The 14,772-nt window shown below is 38.2% G+C and overlaps 2 protein-coding genes across 2 annotated transcripts in view; one reads left to right on the top strand and one right to left on the bottom strand.

Moving 5' to 3' along the window:
• Positions 1-13,718, bottom strand: part of ktub (Tub domain-containing protein ktub) — a 28,354-nt gene extending 14,636 nt beyond the window's left edge. The window contains exon 1 of the mRNA XM_017074674.4: positions 13,208-13,718. Coding sequence (XP_016930163.2) covers positions 13,208-13,249 — 42 coding nt within the window. The 5' untranslated portion in view covers positions 13,250-13,718. The remainder of the gene's footprint in view (positions 1-13,207) is intronic.
• LOC108009933 (fibrinogen-like protein A) lies at positions 11,687-12,568 on the top strand. Its single transcript, XM_017074675.4, has 3 exons — positions 11,687-11,849; positions 11,905-11,957; positions 12,013-12,568. Exons 1-3 carry the CDS (start codon positions 11,754-11,756, stop codon positions 12,566-12,568), a joined length of 705 nt encoding a protein of 234 aa, XP_016930164.3. The 5' UTR covers positions 11,687-11,753.
• Positions 13,719-14,772: the final 1,054 nt, after the last annotated feature.

Raw genomic sequence — 14,772 nt, forward strand, 5'->3', positions numbered from 1 at the left:
CAATATAAATGCTTCTGTGTGCCTTTGACTGCGGTAACTGGGAAATGGCAATCCGAATGCGAATGCGAGGGAAACTTTAGACGTCCGGCGGGACCGGACGGATGGGGCCATCAATGGGCCATAAGGGAATCGGGAAGTTCCATTTCCAACCTCCATCCCCAAATTTTCATCCTCCAATCTTCATTCTCCGCCACATTTGCCATACCCATTGAACACATTTAATGCCAATGAATATGGCCAGCAAAACCATTCGATTGAATATTCATGGGACGGGAGTGGGGATGGTTTGGATGATACAATCGTTTAAGCCCCAAGGGAAAGATTTGCTAATTCACTTGCAATTATGACAAAGCATTGCGGACAGCGATTTAACCGGCTTAGCCAAATTGTTATTTAATTATGGTGACAACCGAACCGAATCCCAGCTGGCCTGTATTTACGTTTTAAGATCCCCTTAATTCTTACTCAGAAACCCAAGCCAGAGATTATAGAAACAGCATTTCCGCTTTTCCTCTCTTAAGCGCGAAATTGTAGCCTACTTAGCAGGGCCCGCTGCCTTGAGTACGAAAAGTTTCCCTTTCATCTGCAAGTCATAGTCCTGATTACGCATCCTTGAAACTGTTGCAGTGGCATTCATCAAGTGACGACAGTTTTAAGCAGACAGTAATTATTTTAATTGCAGACGTGCGTGCGGCAATGCAGACAGCCCGCTTGTGTTAATTAGTTGGATTACAACTTATTAGGCTGCAATTTGAATTGAATAATTTAAACAACTGACACATCCGGCATTTAAGATAGGAGCAAGACATTAGGCTGGCCTATAAATCATGCAGTAAAGGTCGTAAATAAACAACGATTTTAAATATACAATTTGATTGATGGGCTCAAGGATGAGCGGTTTCTCAAAACTACCTGCTGACACGCATCCTTTTTTATGTACATACGAGTAGTATGCAAGCAGGATAACAAATACAAGGATATCGTTGCCTTGGCTTCACTGGGGCAAAGTTTTATCAATAAAAAAGAAACTCCTCGAAAGTTGCTGCTGCAACATGCAACACTATCGCATGTTGCTGCTGTGGCAGCTGCAATGCCAACTTCCAGGACTTTTCCTCGACTTTGGCTCACTGCTGTCGTGTCATTTTCAGAAGTCGAATGCTTTCCGCTCGCATTCAAAACGGAATTCGATGTGCAATTCCATTTCAGCATTTCATTTTTCCACCTTATAAAGAGTACGATATGAGTGACGAGGGGGCGATAACAATGTGCCACAATCCGCTGTTTGTGTGCGCACTCAATATCTCATTTTTGAATAGTTCTCCCTCGTCCTTTGGATCCTTAACGAATGAGTGAGCTGAATTTCCCTTTTCCAAGGAACAACGCAATTCGATTATAATATGCAAATGTCATTAGGGAATTCGATTGGATTTCCATATTAAAACAGAAACGTATACTGTACCAACCAATTAATTCTCCAGCAACAAATTACTTTACCCATTAATTCCGTCTTATCAAAGCTGAATTAATGGCTGGGTCAATCGGACAATAGGTTTGTCATATGTCACACGGTAAATCATTAATTTTGATTCGACATCGTTAATGGGAAATCTCGGCCTGCTTTTGTTTACTGCAGCTATAGACGGGAATACAAAAGTCGTTGTCAGAGGCAACTGTATAAAAAAGAGATTAGACCTCTTTGCTGGGTGGAAAAAATGGAATGCAATGGGATTGATTGAAATGCAATCGCGCATACGACGTGTGGAACGTTGCGACATGACAAGGGGCGTTCTTTTCCCACTGGTTGTTATTGCGTTTGTGGTTCAGTGTCAAAACAAACAGAAAATAGGGGGAAAGGGAACAAGTGCCCCGCTCAATCGATAAAAAACACACCCAGTCAGTGGCGCTGTTAAAAGGGGGGCTTACGAGGATTACACGGAAATCAATTCAGTGCAAAGTGGCAGGAGTTGTAGCCTGATGTGGCACTAAGAATTGGAAAAAGGAATCCGTAATCTATTTAACTAAGAATGAAGCAAGTTTTTAACATCTAAACTCAGCTATACGATCGATAACCTACTGAAACCATCGATGTTTCCTAAAATTTAAAACTATCGAAAAAATCGATGGTGTTATCGATAACATTGAGCTTGTAATATTGTATGGTAATCATTAGATAAAATGTTGATCATATATTGAATGAAATAAATTTTGCTTAATAATGATCTAAATGTTTGATTATTTAATTGGTTGATTTCCCATCTGAAAGTCAAAAGACACGCCTATGCAATCAAAGCACCAAAGCTCGTCAAAGAACTAAGCAAACTACAGGTGCAAACCAATGGGAGTACGGGAAATGGGTGGTGGGGCGGAGAAATGGTGCTCTAAGGGGAGCCTAACGATAATCGAGCTAATCCAACCTGAACGCTGACATGCCTGAATGGCCCAGCGAGCGGATGGATGGATGAATGAATGGGTGGATGAGTGAATGACTGAATGAGTGAGTGACGGGAACTTTGCCTTGTCCCTGCCAAATGAAAGGGGCCAGCAGGACGAGTTCCCATTTCTTTGAACCAACACCGAACTCCCTGCACACCCATCAATCACGCATGTGGAACCTTCGATTTTTCCAACTTGACAGACCGCGTTCCAATTTCAATGATAGTGCCTTTGTTTAAGTTTGGCCTTCCGCTGCGGTTCGTGTAATTAAGGTGAAAGTTGAGGACTTGCCTTGACCATTTCTCCTCGATTCCGGGAAGACCTTCCCACACAAACTCATTTAGTGGCATGAAGAGGTCCTTCGTCATCGGTTTATTCACAAACTTTTTAGGAATTGATTTTTCATCGAAGACTGTAGAAATCGGTTCGCCCCACTTGACTTGATTTATGCAAATGAAGGTCTGGGATTAACAGGCCATGATTTTCTTATCCTTAAAATGACAAGGGGGAATCTGGCAAACTTTAAACTGGGATTTTTATTAGGAAATTTTTACATCAGTTTTGGTTTCTTTAAAAATATATTTTTCTATATATACAAAAGAAGTACATGACTTTTTTATTGTATCACCATAATAAATCTGAAAATGAAAAATATAACAATCTTTAAGCTATTGTTCTTACTAGGATAATGGTAATGATCATATTTCTTCAAATATATATTTTCCTATAAGTAAATGATTTTATTGACTCTGTAATAAATCAAACTTAATATTTAGATGATTTTTTGCATATTGAAACTGTTTTAAACATATATTTCTCTGCTACTAAGCGATGAATAAATGTTTTATGCCAATGGCAACAATCCAAATAACCAGATAAACAATTTTAATTGATGTTTGCTCAATTTGAATATCCTAATCTAATTGCCAAGTCTAACGAAGTGACAGAGCCGACTTTATCCGGCAACAAATCTCAGTGGAAACAGTAAAACAAGTCTACCACTAATTAGGCCAGGGAATAGAGGCGGTAATTTCGGGGTAAATTCGATGGGGTTGGCCAAGGCGACACAAAGTTCTCGTTTTGAGCCGCTTTAAGGTTAACCTCAATTAGCTGGCGGCGGGGGGCGTGGCCCTGGGGGAGGCGGTACAGTGGAACCACGACCAAACAAACAATCAAAATCAGAGGCTGGCCGCAAATGAGAGGCGGGGGGGGTCATAGGCCCTAGGCCACAGGCCACAAAACAAGCGGCGGGGCTGGGGAAAATGAGGAAAATGTGTTGAAGAGTCAGAGCCCCAGGATCCTGCCAGCGGGGAAAAGTGGGCGCAGTGGGCGGGGCCAAGATGAAGCACTTTAAGCGAGTTAATTGTTGCACACTTCGAGGGGCAATCAAAAGTTACTGACCGGAAAGCCAACACTCCATAAATAAATTTATGCTGATTTCTTTTTGTTTCAAATTATGAAAAATATATGAAGGGTTCTTTTTTTCGCCTGAAGACTCAAGGGAAACCCATTTACGGATGTCGACAGCTCGTCGCCCGGAATTGTAGCGCACAAATCTCCGGAGAGCCGCTAAAAATGGCGCTGAAAGTGTAATTAAGAGGGGCTTTAAGCCAAATGCAGCGGATAAGCGACCACTGAAAAGCTAGTGGGGAAAAAAGGACAGCCACCCAGGAGATTCAAAACGGACGGAAAAGCCCTGTTCCGCAGTCGTTCGATGATTTTCCTCTTTTATGTTTGGTTTACTGCCGTTTTACAAGGCTGAAAATCGCCCGAAGGGAAAATGCCAGGCATCCGGCGTTTTATTTCAAATGCCTGCCACTAGCGCCGAAAAGTCGACGGCAATAAATGTTTCATGGTTGCCTCGATTTTATAAACCCACCCAAGTTTCTAGCGCAAAATGTCTCGATCTGAAAACTAAACCATTATCGAGAATTACAGTAGTTACGTTCACAGAACATTAAATTTACAGCTTTAAAAATATAGAGTTATTTAGCATTTACATCTAACTTCGTTCAGTTCAAAGAAAACAAAATTTAGCATCAAGCTTTAAATCATAAAATAGCTTTAGCTGTTAAAGACTTTTCGGCTCCAACATTTTATAAATCAATAATCCATGCTTTTATTTCATTTGAATTGTTTTTAATTATCGCTTAATCGGTTTCACTGCTAACAATTTAAATAGGAAATATATAGAGATAAAAACAAAATGTTTTGCTAAATAAAAAGTAATCTACTCTGTTTATTTTTAAATCAATAAACAGTTTTATTAAACGCTTTCAGCTTAATTCACTTTGCCGCCTAAACCGGAAACTTTAGAGGTAAAACAGACACTCAAAGTGGAATTTAATTACCCAAATGAAAACAGAATGTTTATATGATTTCCCCCCGCTGCTTTTAATTAAATTTCTATTTTAAGTGAGGGACAAACGTGGAGCTCTGTCTGTTGGTCTGTCGGTTCTTGACGTTGCCGCGGGGCAACGGGGCGTATAATGAACATTTAATTAGCTTACAACTCCGGTACGATGTCCACTTGCTAAGGCAAAGGACACTTTCCCCTGGCGAGGGCTGCTCAACGAGTTCTTTTGCCCCCCAAAAGCCTGGCAATTAATTTCCAAAATAAACGCAAATCAAATTAAATAAATACAGATATTTGCTTGTGACAGCTACAAACAATATTTGCCCAGAGGGCCATCGCATGGCAGCAAATGTTGAAATTCGAAATTGCCATAAATATTACAGAAGTCATCACAACACAACGTAAGCAAACAGAACAGGCGGCAGAGTAATTGGATTTGCCTTTTCTGGTCCTTAAATGCCATGATTTAAATGCAAATTGAAGTGGTCTTTCCCAGCCGGGCTCAATTGGGCTTGCAGCAGTTTCTCATGCAGCCATTCACGATCTGAAGTCACTTGAAAAAGTTCTAATCTCCGGCCAAACATTAAAAAAAAAAACGACACAAAAAGCAAGTGTCATAAATCTGACGACTTGTGCAAGATGGCAACAAGGAATAATCTGACTATTAAAGTCCATTCGGACATTTTCATTTCGTGTGACAAGAAGAAAGGCGGCAAGGAAAGTCTCAGTTGAGTGAATGGCAAATGGGGGGCAATCTTACCTCCCCATTTTCCCCATCCACCCACCTGAATCTCCGAAGAAAAACGTAGTGAAGGACACTCGAGAAAGGACATGGCAAGTTGGCCAAGATATGATTTTGTAATAAAGCAAAGTAAGTCAGCGAGTTCCTCTTTTTTAAGCCATTTGTATTAATGTTTCCTCCAGCTGACTTTCCACTATCCACTACCAATTTAATTTCACAAAAAAGCCATTATTGTATTTCACCAATCACCTCTCATAATTTCCCAATTGAAATTCATGGCCATGGAAAAATCGCTTAAAATTGGTCGTGCAAAGCCATATTATTTTCATACCTTTATGCATTCCAATTAGTTGACCAGATAGCTGGCCTAATTAGTTTCCAATTGAAAAAGACAAGTGCAAATAATCGCCCCAGTGTTGTGGGCAAACAGAATTTGCATAAATATTAAATCAGCCATAACAAACAATTTAGCAGAAACAGAAATTTCACAAATAATCCTTTAATTTATGTCGAAACTCTCGTTGAAATTGCTAATAAAGCCGTGAATATTCTTGTTGAAATGCTAATAAAGCCGGCTAGAAGGACTAAAAGCCATCTTGATTGCAATGGTAGGAGTGGAGAAAAAAAGTGTTTGGCTTGGTCAGGGATTCTGTTTGGAAAAGGATGGACCACAGACCGCCCGACCACTTAATCAGTGACGTGAGCTCGGCAAACTGTCAGCTGCAGTTTCCGCTGCAGCAAGCACGGCAAACCACAGCAAACCACAGCAAACCACATCAAACCACATGTGTGACAGCCCACCCCAAACACAACCACTGTGCTGAAGGCGATTAAAGACATTTCAATTTAATTGGTCATTTTTCAATACACAGAAAAATAAAGTTCCCTTGATTGGCTACCATATTTCCCTACAGAATTACATTAAAATCAAATTTTACCTTTTAAAAAAGCAATGGAATATTTTGTAGAACTGTTTATTTTAGGTTAAATATTCCAATTTAAGCAGGTTTTGTTATTTGGGGTTACACTGTGAAAAACTGTATTCCAGGAAAAAACCCTATTGTGGGTTTTTCCCATTGTACAAGTAGAAATTCAGAGGAAACAACTTACATAAATTATTTAGATTCATAGTTACATTTCAATTCAATTTTATAATTTTTCAATACTCTGAAAAAAGTGTTCCTAAGCTTTGCTAGCCAATTTTCATATAGAATTACACTAAAAGCGATTTTTACCTCTATGCAATGGGAATCAGAAAATCAATCGAATATTTTTTAAAATTGTTTGATTTTGGTTAAAAAATGTGTTCCAGAACAAAAGAAAGTAGAAATTCAGAGGAAACAACTTACATTAAATATTTTGTATGCGAGTTTGCTTTATAGTTTAAGGCGGTTCAATTTAATTTCGTAATTTTCAGTGCACTGAAAAAAAGTTTCAATGCTTGGCTATCCAATTTTATTAAGAAAATCTACTTTTACCTCTATGCAATAAATTTATAATGCAATTGGCCTTTAAAAAGCAATGGAATATATTTTTGAAATTATTCTAATACAAATATGGTAGATTTATATTGGTTTACAAGTAGGAAAACTGTGTTCCTAGGAAAATGTTTAATGTATTTTCTATTTCACAAGTGGAAATTCAGGGGAAACGGCTTTCTTTTGTGCGTTGTCTGCCAATTATTTACGCCATAAAACATTTCGCTTTCATGTTTGCTCAATATTTCCGCCATTGTCAATTAAGTGCTTCTGGCTAGATTCCGGTGAAATATTAAAATTAATATGACAAATATAAGCCACTTCAAAAAAGCTGCTGCCCAAGTTTGGCAACTAAAACGGATTTATTCATATTTGCGATGAAAGCAAATTGTTTAGCCTGCGAAATCGCGAAAATTCGTGGCAGTCTGATGGCGAAAAACCATAGTGAAAGTTCTCAGCTCCCTGGGATGTAATTAATTTGCAACATGCAGAGTGCTCCTGCTCCTCAAAATCCTCCATATGCAAAACTTTCCCCAGAGTGGCTGATGGTGCTGCCGAAACTTTGCGCCTGATAAATTGAATCAGGTTTTCCGCCCACGGTTACAGTAGCCCTCGGTGCGACTCGCCGGCAAATTGCAGTTAATGGAATCTGCAATTGAAATGAGCTCCGGCAGGCATGTCGCCGCATTTAAAAGGATCACAAAAACGTCACAATATTTTCCATTGTCACAAATTACATTTCAAATGGTGACACTTTCACAGAAAAAACCGAGATTCACATTCAATTCAATATGCATTCATTAAGGCACGAATTTTTTATGTTTTACAAAAACAAATGTTACTGGAAATGGAACAAGATTTTTTGTTATTACAAATTACATTTCAGGAGGTGAAATTCACGTTCAATAAATATTATTTAAAATGCAACAATAATTATTATTATTTAAAATTACATTTTAAATGGAATCAGAGAATCACAATCAATTTAATATAGATTTCTTAGGTAAATCAAAGAAAAAATACATAAATAAATGTAAATATTACTATATATTGATAAATATGTTTTATTTTTACAAATTGCTTTCTTATTACCTATGCAGAAAAAAAATCGAAGTGCAAATTTATTTCAATGTAATTTCTTTTTTTATTGTAATATTTTACAAAAATAAATAGTTTTTAAAATTGAACAACACTATTTATTATTACAAGTTACATTTAAAAACCGAGATTCAAATCCAATTCAATATATATTTCGTCAGACAAGGATATTTAATATTTTACAGAATAAGTTTCAAAATAAAAAAACATTAAATATGGTAGTTCTTGAAAAAAATTGCATGTTTTTTTTTTAATTTCTAGCTAAGAATATCACAATATTGTGTGTCAATAGATAGAAGAGGTTGTACAATTTCTGTTCGTAATATTTTCTGGCTCTTGAGTGATATCCCTCTTTCTTTAACCAAAAGCTTAAAGCCAACACAGCTGATGAAAAAGCTTCTATCCTGCTATTTATTGCCAGCTATTAGTATATATATCAAATTTGGCTTGTTCTAATTGAAAATGAATGGCTTTTTGGGTAACCCGAGTGCTCCGCTTTGTTCTAAGCTCGTTTCAATACGTGGTTTCTTTTCATCAAGGAATTTCCATACCCCTCTGCCATTTTCTTTGTGAGGAATTTTATGGGAAAATCTTTCGGGATTTCAGTTGGCTTAGGTGCGAAATGTTGGCAAAAAGCCAGACATGAATTTTAAAACATCACAGAACTTTTTTTGACTTTGGCCTTGGGAAAAGGTTAAGTCAAGCAGAGTTTTCCTTTTCCCACTTTGGCCAGAGTTCAGTCAGGAAAATTGGAGACTGGGAAATTACCACAATATTGTTAATCAAATAGTTGTGAGTGTTCGACACAAAATGGCTATTCAAATAATTGTGGTTATGCTATGCTTTCTTTTAAAAACCTCAAAAGTATTTTATTTCAGAGAAAGAAAATAGCACTCAACGAAACAATCAATCATTTCCTAATGACAGCTCCAAATGGACATTTAATACCTTGTCTCATTCCAATTTAAGACTCATTAAATATTAAAGCCCTGACTTTGGCCATCAGTCGAGAAGTTTGGTAAAATTCGATTTCATTTTGGCCGGCATTTCCCTCTCGTTGGGTCAAGAACCTCGGTCTTGAAGCAACAGAACGCAAATTACGGGATTGAAACAAAGGGCGAAAGCCGTAAAGCTAAATGAAGCAAGGCTAATACCCTAGAGTGGACCAAGGCTTGTTCTAAAATTATAAGAACGGTCTATGAAGAAATTATTGGAAGGCAGCTTTTATTTTATTGTTAAGCTATGGTCCTTATCATTTATTCTTGTTAACATGGTATTGGTTGTTATAAAACGTTTCTTATTTATAGGCCAACTTGTCTTTTCCTAAGAAACAAGAACCTATTAATTTCACCAAGCACTTAAATCATATTGATAATAATTATTATTACTAATAATATAGTTATCTTTTTCTGCTTGGCATATACCAGAATTTCTTTATTAAGTCTTATAATATATACCAATTATTATAATAATATACTATTATTTTAAGCTCGCGGTTCACCCTAAAGCAAGTGAAAGGCGGTGCGTCATATCCGTTTTTGGGCCGAAATGTTTCTGTTTACGGCTTGCGTGAAGAAAAGCTTGAGTGATTTGGGGAACCGGGTGTTATGCTCACATGTGGAAGGAGCCAACAATGGTGTGACTTATTACTCGGCATTATCCTGTGACTTAGTTCCTCGCGGAGCTCGAGTACTCGTCAGCGGGCTGGCATCGATTTTGTGCCCTTGGTGGTTTCCCCAGGCCTCCCCAGTTAATGGAATTCCAGGCGCGATGGCAGACATGAAAACAATACCAAATACTGGGTATTGTTCTTATTTCTAGTCGGTTGTCGGCTGTCTGTCTGTGTCCCGAGTATCCTGTCTATGTGTGTCATAGTTGCCCATAGTTACCCATAGTTACCCAGGACCCCAACAACAGCGAGCCAAGAATATTCTGGGTTAGCGGAAGTCCTGGCCGAGGACTTTATTAATCCTTTGTGTATATTTAGCGACCACTTTATGAGTTGGCGGCCATATATCTTCCTGTTGATTTATGCCAAGTGTAAATTGACCCAAGCGCTCCTTCTTTTGCTGCTACACTTTCCTCTTTTTCATGGCAGACGTTAATTTTTGTTTGCTTTAACTTGAGAAAATGACCCAAAACGATTGTTCAAAGAGATTTATGGTGTTTGTACTCAAAGAACAAAAGCTTCCCTGGGGAAAAGAATACTTTCCACATATTTACTACATTTTCAAAGTTTCATAATCTATCCATAGGGAATTATTTAAATAAGCTGAACTAAATGACAATCACGAAATGTATTGTTTCCTACGTTATCTGTGAGTTATTTGAATATGAATAAAAGTTTTATTAGTATTGAATATAAAGTAAGTTGTTTTATTTTCTGCCGCCAATCGTATGGTAAATGACTAAACATTATGCTTTCATGATGTCCATCCATTAAGGAGCCTCGTCAAATTATGAATAGCTTTTCAATGCTTTATAAGCCATCACGGCACGGAATCGAACCAACTCGAAGGATCCAAAAAGGCCAATACTTGGCAACCAATCTCGACCACATCGAAGTGATTCGATTCAAGTTCCACTGGGTGTTAGGGGGTGTTTTTGGGTGATTGGGTAGAGTCGTGCCACCCCACATAATTAGGGCCAATGACAATCCTATCGGGCTGCAGGAACTGCACCACCGAAGCTCCGTTTCGATTTATTTGGACCCCGTTGTCAGGACGACAGACGGCCACCTGGCCACTAAGAATTGGGCACAACAAAGCCATTCGGAAAAGGCGTTAAGCCACTTGGGTGTTTTCAAAGGGCGGCACATTTAGTGCGGTCAGATTCGAGGGCAAAAAGTGAACAATTCCGGGGAATGTAGCCTGATGGCCCCTTTTGGGCCAGTGCTGATTGCTCCGCTCTGACCAATTGTTTCAAGAAAGAAAGGGTTTTTGTTATTTTTACCAGAGTTTCACGATTCGGCTGGTAAAGAAAACAGAAGAGCAAAAAAGGCATTGCTAACTTCCCTTAACTCATGGTCAAAGGAAAAAAGTTTTAAAAGATTTTTTTAAAGGGTTCAACTTTAACATTAATAGCTTTTATATGTTTGGAAACTTCTTTAGGGGACCCAAAAGTTCTATTTGATTTAAAAGCAATATTTGAGTGACTTATATTTAGTTATAATAAGCAGAAAAACATGATATTAGATAAATACGGTTTGGTTTTTTGTGAGAGTGATTGAATCCTTGAGGTATTTTTACAATTTTCCACCTCAAATAAAGCAAGAATTCCTTTAAAAACTAAGGTCAATTGACCAATTTAACTAAAATCTATATACAATGCTGAACAATTTCCGATAATTTAAAAAATACTACTAAAACACAGTGGCCAAACATTATTGGAGCACTCGACATTAAACAACTTTTACTGAATTGCGAATGAGACTGGGGAAATCAAAAGTTTTGTGGGGTTGTGCTTTCGTTATCGTTATCATTCGGAAGTCAATAAATAACAATATTTGTTAAGGGGTAAATACATAAATACTGCCTGTTATCTTATAGTTTACCTCCCTGTTGCGATTGCAAAATCCCTATTTCAGTCAGTTGATGACGAGCAATCGGTGCAGAAGTTTTCTTAAACCTCTCTATTAATCCCAAAAATGCATAGTTTAAGTGCCTATTTAGCCCTTGTGGCTTTCGGTTTCTGTATATCCGCAGGAATGTCGGATCCCTTAACCTCCATACAGCTTCAAGAGGTGAGCTAGGCACCCCATGCTTATAAACATGTTCTACAGTCGCCCATCTAACTAGGAAATCAATACCACATCGGATGCCCTCGCTTCTATTGATAAGCTTTTGCTTGGGTATGTACAAAAATATGCAAATATCTTTTTCTAATCTTTAAATCTAATGTATCAGCTTGGAGGATCGCCGACAGTCCTTGATTCACACAAAGGAAACTATCGCAAATGACAGCGGTGTCATCTATCCCACATCCTGTCTGACCAAAGACAACATCAACCATACCAGTCTTGTTGTTCAGGTGCCGGGTCACAATGCCTTCCCAGTTGTCTGCGATTCCAATCTGGCCGGTCTGGGCTGGTTGGTCATTCAGAGGCGCAGGAATGGACTGGTCAACTTTTATCGCGACTGGAGTGATTACAGGGCGGGATTCGGCGACCCGAACAGCGATTTCTTCATCGGCCTGGAGAAACTGAATTGGCTAACAGCCTATCAGCCATTCGAACTCTATATCCACATGGAGGAACGGGGATATAACAAGGATGTGTTCGCCAAATACGATGAGTTTCTCATTGGCAATGAATCCGAAGACTTCGCCCTGAAATACCTCGGAGGTTACTCTGGAACCGCTGGAGATTCCCTAAGAAACAACAAAGGCCAAAGGTTCTCCACACTCGATCGGAAGAATGATGACTCTTATAACAAACATTGTGCTAGGAGCTTGGTGGTATAAGGATTGTGGACAGAGGTAAGTACATATTGATCAAATACAATCGCTCTCCTAAGAAATTCTGTCATAACTAGTTCAAGAGTTTGTATTAATGGTTATGAGCCTTGTCTAAAGTTACAATTTCTTATTCTTTATCAGTGATATATTTTTCCACTTGCAAACCTATACTTACATATATGTAAAAAAAAGCTGTACTAAGTTATGACAGGCATACAGTATAGGAGCAATTTAATTTATTGCGTACATCCGCTTACTTTTGTAATATATTTCTAGTAATCTAAATGCTCAATATTTTGATTATTATCGCGATTTGCCCGAGGACAAGGCGCCTTACATCGGCTGGGATTCATTTAACACCTCTGCACCTCTGAGTTTCGTTCAGTTGATGATTCGACCCAAGTTTGGAGGTTTTTAAGCGGTGAAAGAATTACATCTCTTTCTTCTCTATAGTTTTAAATAAAAATTTGTTGTGCACGACCACATGTTGTCAATTTAAAAATTATCTTAGAGGAAGTTCTATACTATAAATGGAAAAACCAAATTGGAAGTTTGTTGTCAATCGCTTTTAAAGCAATTGCTTTTTTTTCATTTTTATTATTATTATTATTAGCTTTCCTGAACTTTTCTATTTAACTAACTTACCTGTTGTTCCATTTTCTGATTTCGACTGTTAATTGCGGACATTTTGCAACTTTGGCGGTAAGTTTCAGAAGGTAAACTTGGTTTTATGCTGGATTCCAGGCAACTACACGATTCCGATGATACGAATGAGGGGCATTTGGCAAATTTTGGGTTACCAACTGTTTTGGATTTTTGTTTTCTTTTTTTTAAGATACTATCCAACTCGAAGGGGAATGCGAATAAATGCAGCAAAACAAAAACCGAGGGGGTAAATAAAAACCAGAAGAATCGACCAAGACACCTGGCCTGTATGGCGTATGTGCCACTGTAGTTTGTAGTATTGTAGTATTGTAGTTTGTTCAACTGTAGCACACGCGACACAAAAAATCAAGGGGTGTTCGAGAGGACGAGGGCGGGAAGACTGAAGCCGACAGCCGGCTCTTTCTGTTCTCGCTCTCTTTCTTCTTTTCCAACACGATCGATTGTTTTTCTCCGGATTGCTCACCGATCGGGGGGAGCACTCTCTGAATGTTTGTTTTAGGCACTCAAAAATATTTATATATATTTATTTTTCTAATACTATATGCTATAATCTTTATTTTGGCAAACACTTTCGTGCTCGCTGAGTTTCGTGTGATATTTGCCAACTAAGTGGTTTTGGCGCCTCTTTTTTGGTAGCGGAGAGAAGGCGAAGTATCCCGTCGACCGAACCGCACGCTGCCAAAACAACAACTGGCGATTACCAGAAGCCAACGACTCAAGCGAGGGCCTCGGGCGAAATGGAATGGATTGCCGAATGGGGCACGAATGCCCTAGCCGAACAAAGTAATCCTGTCGGGTGTCAGCAAGAGAGCGGGAAGAGAGAGAGAGAGCGAAAGGGTGAGAGAGACCGGCTCTCTCCACTCAGCGAACCCCCTGTGCCTGCTTCCTCTTCCACATCCTGCGACAGATGTGCAGCTGCCGAGTGCATTCGGATTTAGTTCCCCCCTCCTTTTCACCAGGATTACGGAACGCATTCCAGTACAAAAGCAGCGTAATGCTCACATATCCATTTGATAATTGCATTCCGGATTTTGAACAATTAAACTGGTACAAGAAATTTGGCAAATTGATTGAAATAATTAGTTTGAAGCAAGCTTAAAGTCAGTTTTTAAATCTTTATAACTAGTATTGTATTTTCTTGAAAATTTTGTCAGAAAATGTAAAATGTAAGTGAATTAATCAAGAGTATTAATGATATCACCTGTATTTAATCTTCAAGGAAGGTATATATATGGGTAAAGCCTGAGAACACATTACAATATAAATATTAGAGTTCTTAGGTAAATGTGTAAACGTGTCTCTATTTATAAAAACATTTTGTTATTAAACCCATTAAATTTATAAACAAACACTTACTATGTTTATGCTATAAATTGCATACATTCTCGATTGAATAAAATAAAACATAGCTCCTGTTTAAACAACACAGACAATGAAATGATATCAGCAGAGATGTCTGATTATTCAAAGTGTATAGAGAGTGTTGAACCCATAGTAAACATTCAGTTGTTATAAAATGCAATGATATTTATGCACATACGATA

Source organism: Drosophila suzukii, chromosome 2R, assembly GCF_043229965.1.
Source record: "Drosophila suzukii chromosome 2R, CBGP_Dsuzu_IsoJpt1.0, whole genome shotgun sequence".
NCBI classification, from domain to species: Eukaryota; Metazoa; Arthropoda; class Insecta; order Diptera; family Drosophilidae; genus Drosophila; species Drosophila suzukii.

Coding starts and splice junctions, on each gene's coding strand:
- LOC108009933 (XM_017074675.4), top strand. CDS start 11,754: ATGCATAGTTTAAGTGCCTATTTAGCCCTTGTGGCTTTCGGTTTCTGT. Junction 11,850..11,904: donor CCTCCATACAGCTTCAAGAG/GTGAGCTAGGCA, acceptor CCATCTAACTAG/GAAATCAATACCACATCGGA. Junction 11,958..12,012: donor ATTGATAAGCTTTTGCTTGG/GTATGTACAAAA, acceptor CTAATGTATCAG/CTTGGAGGATCGCCGACAGT.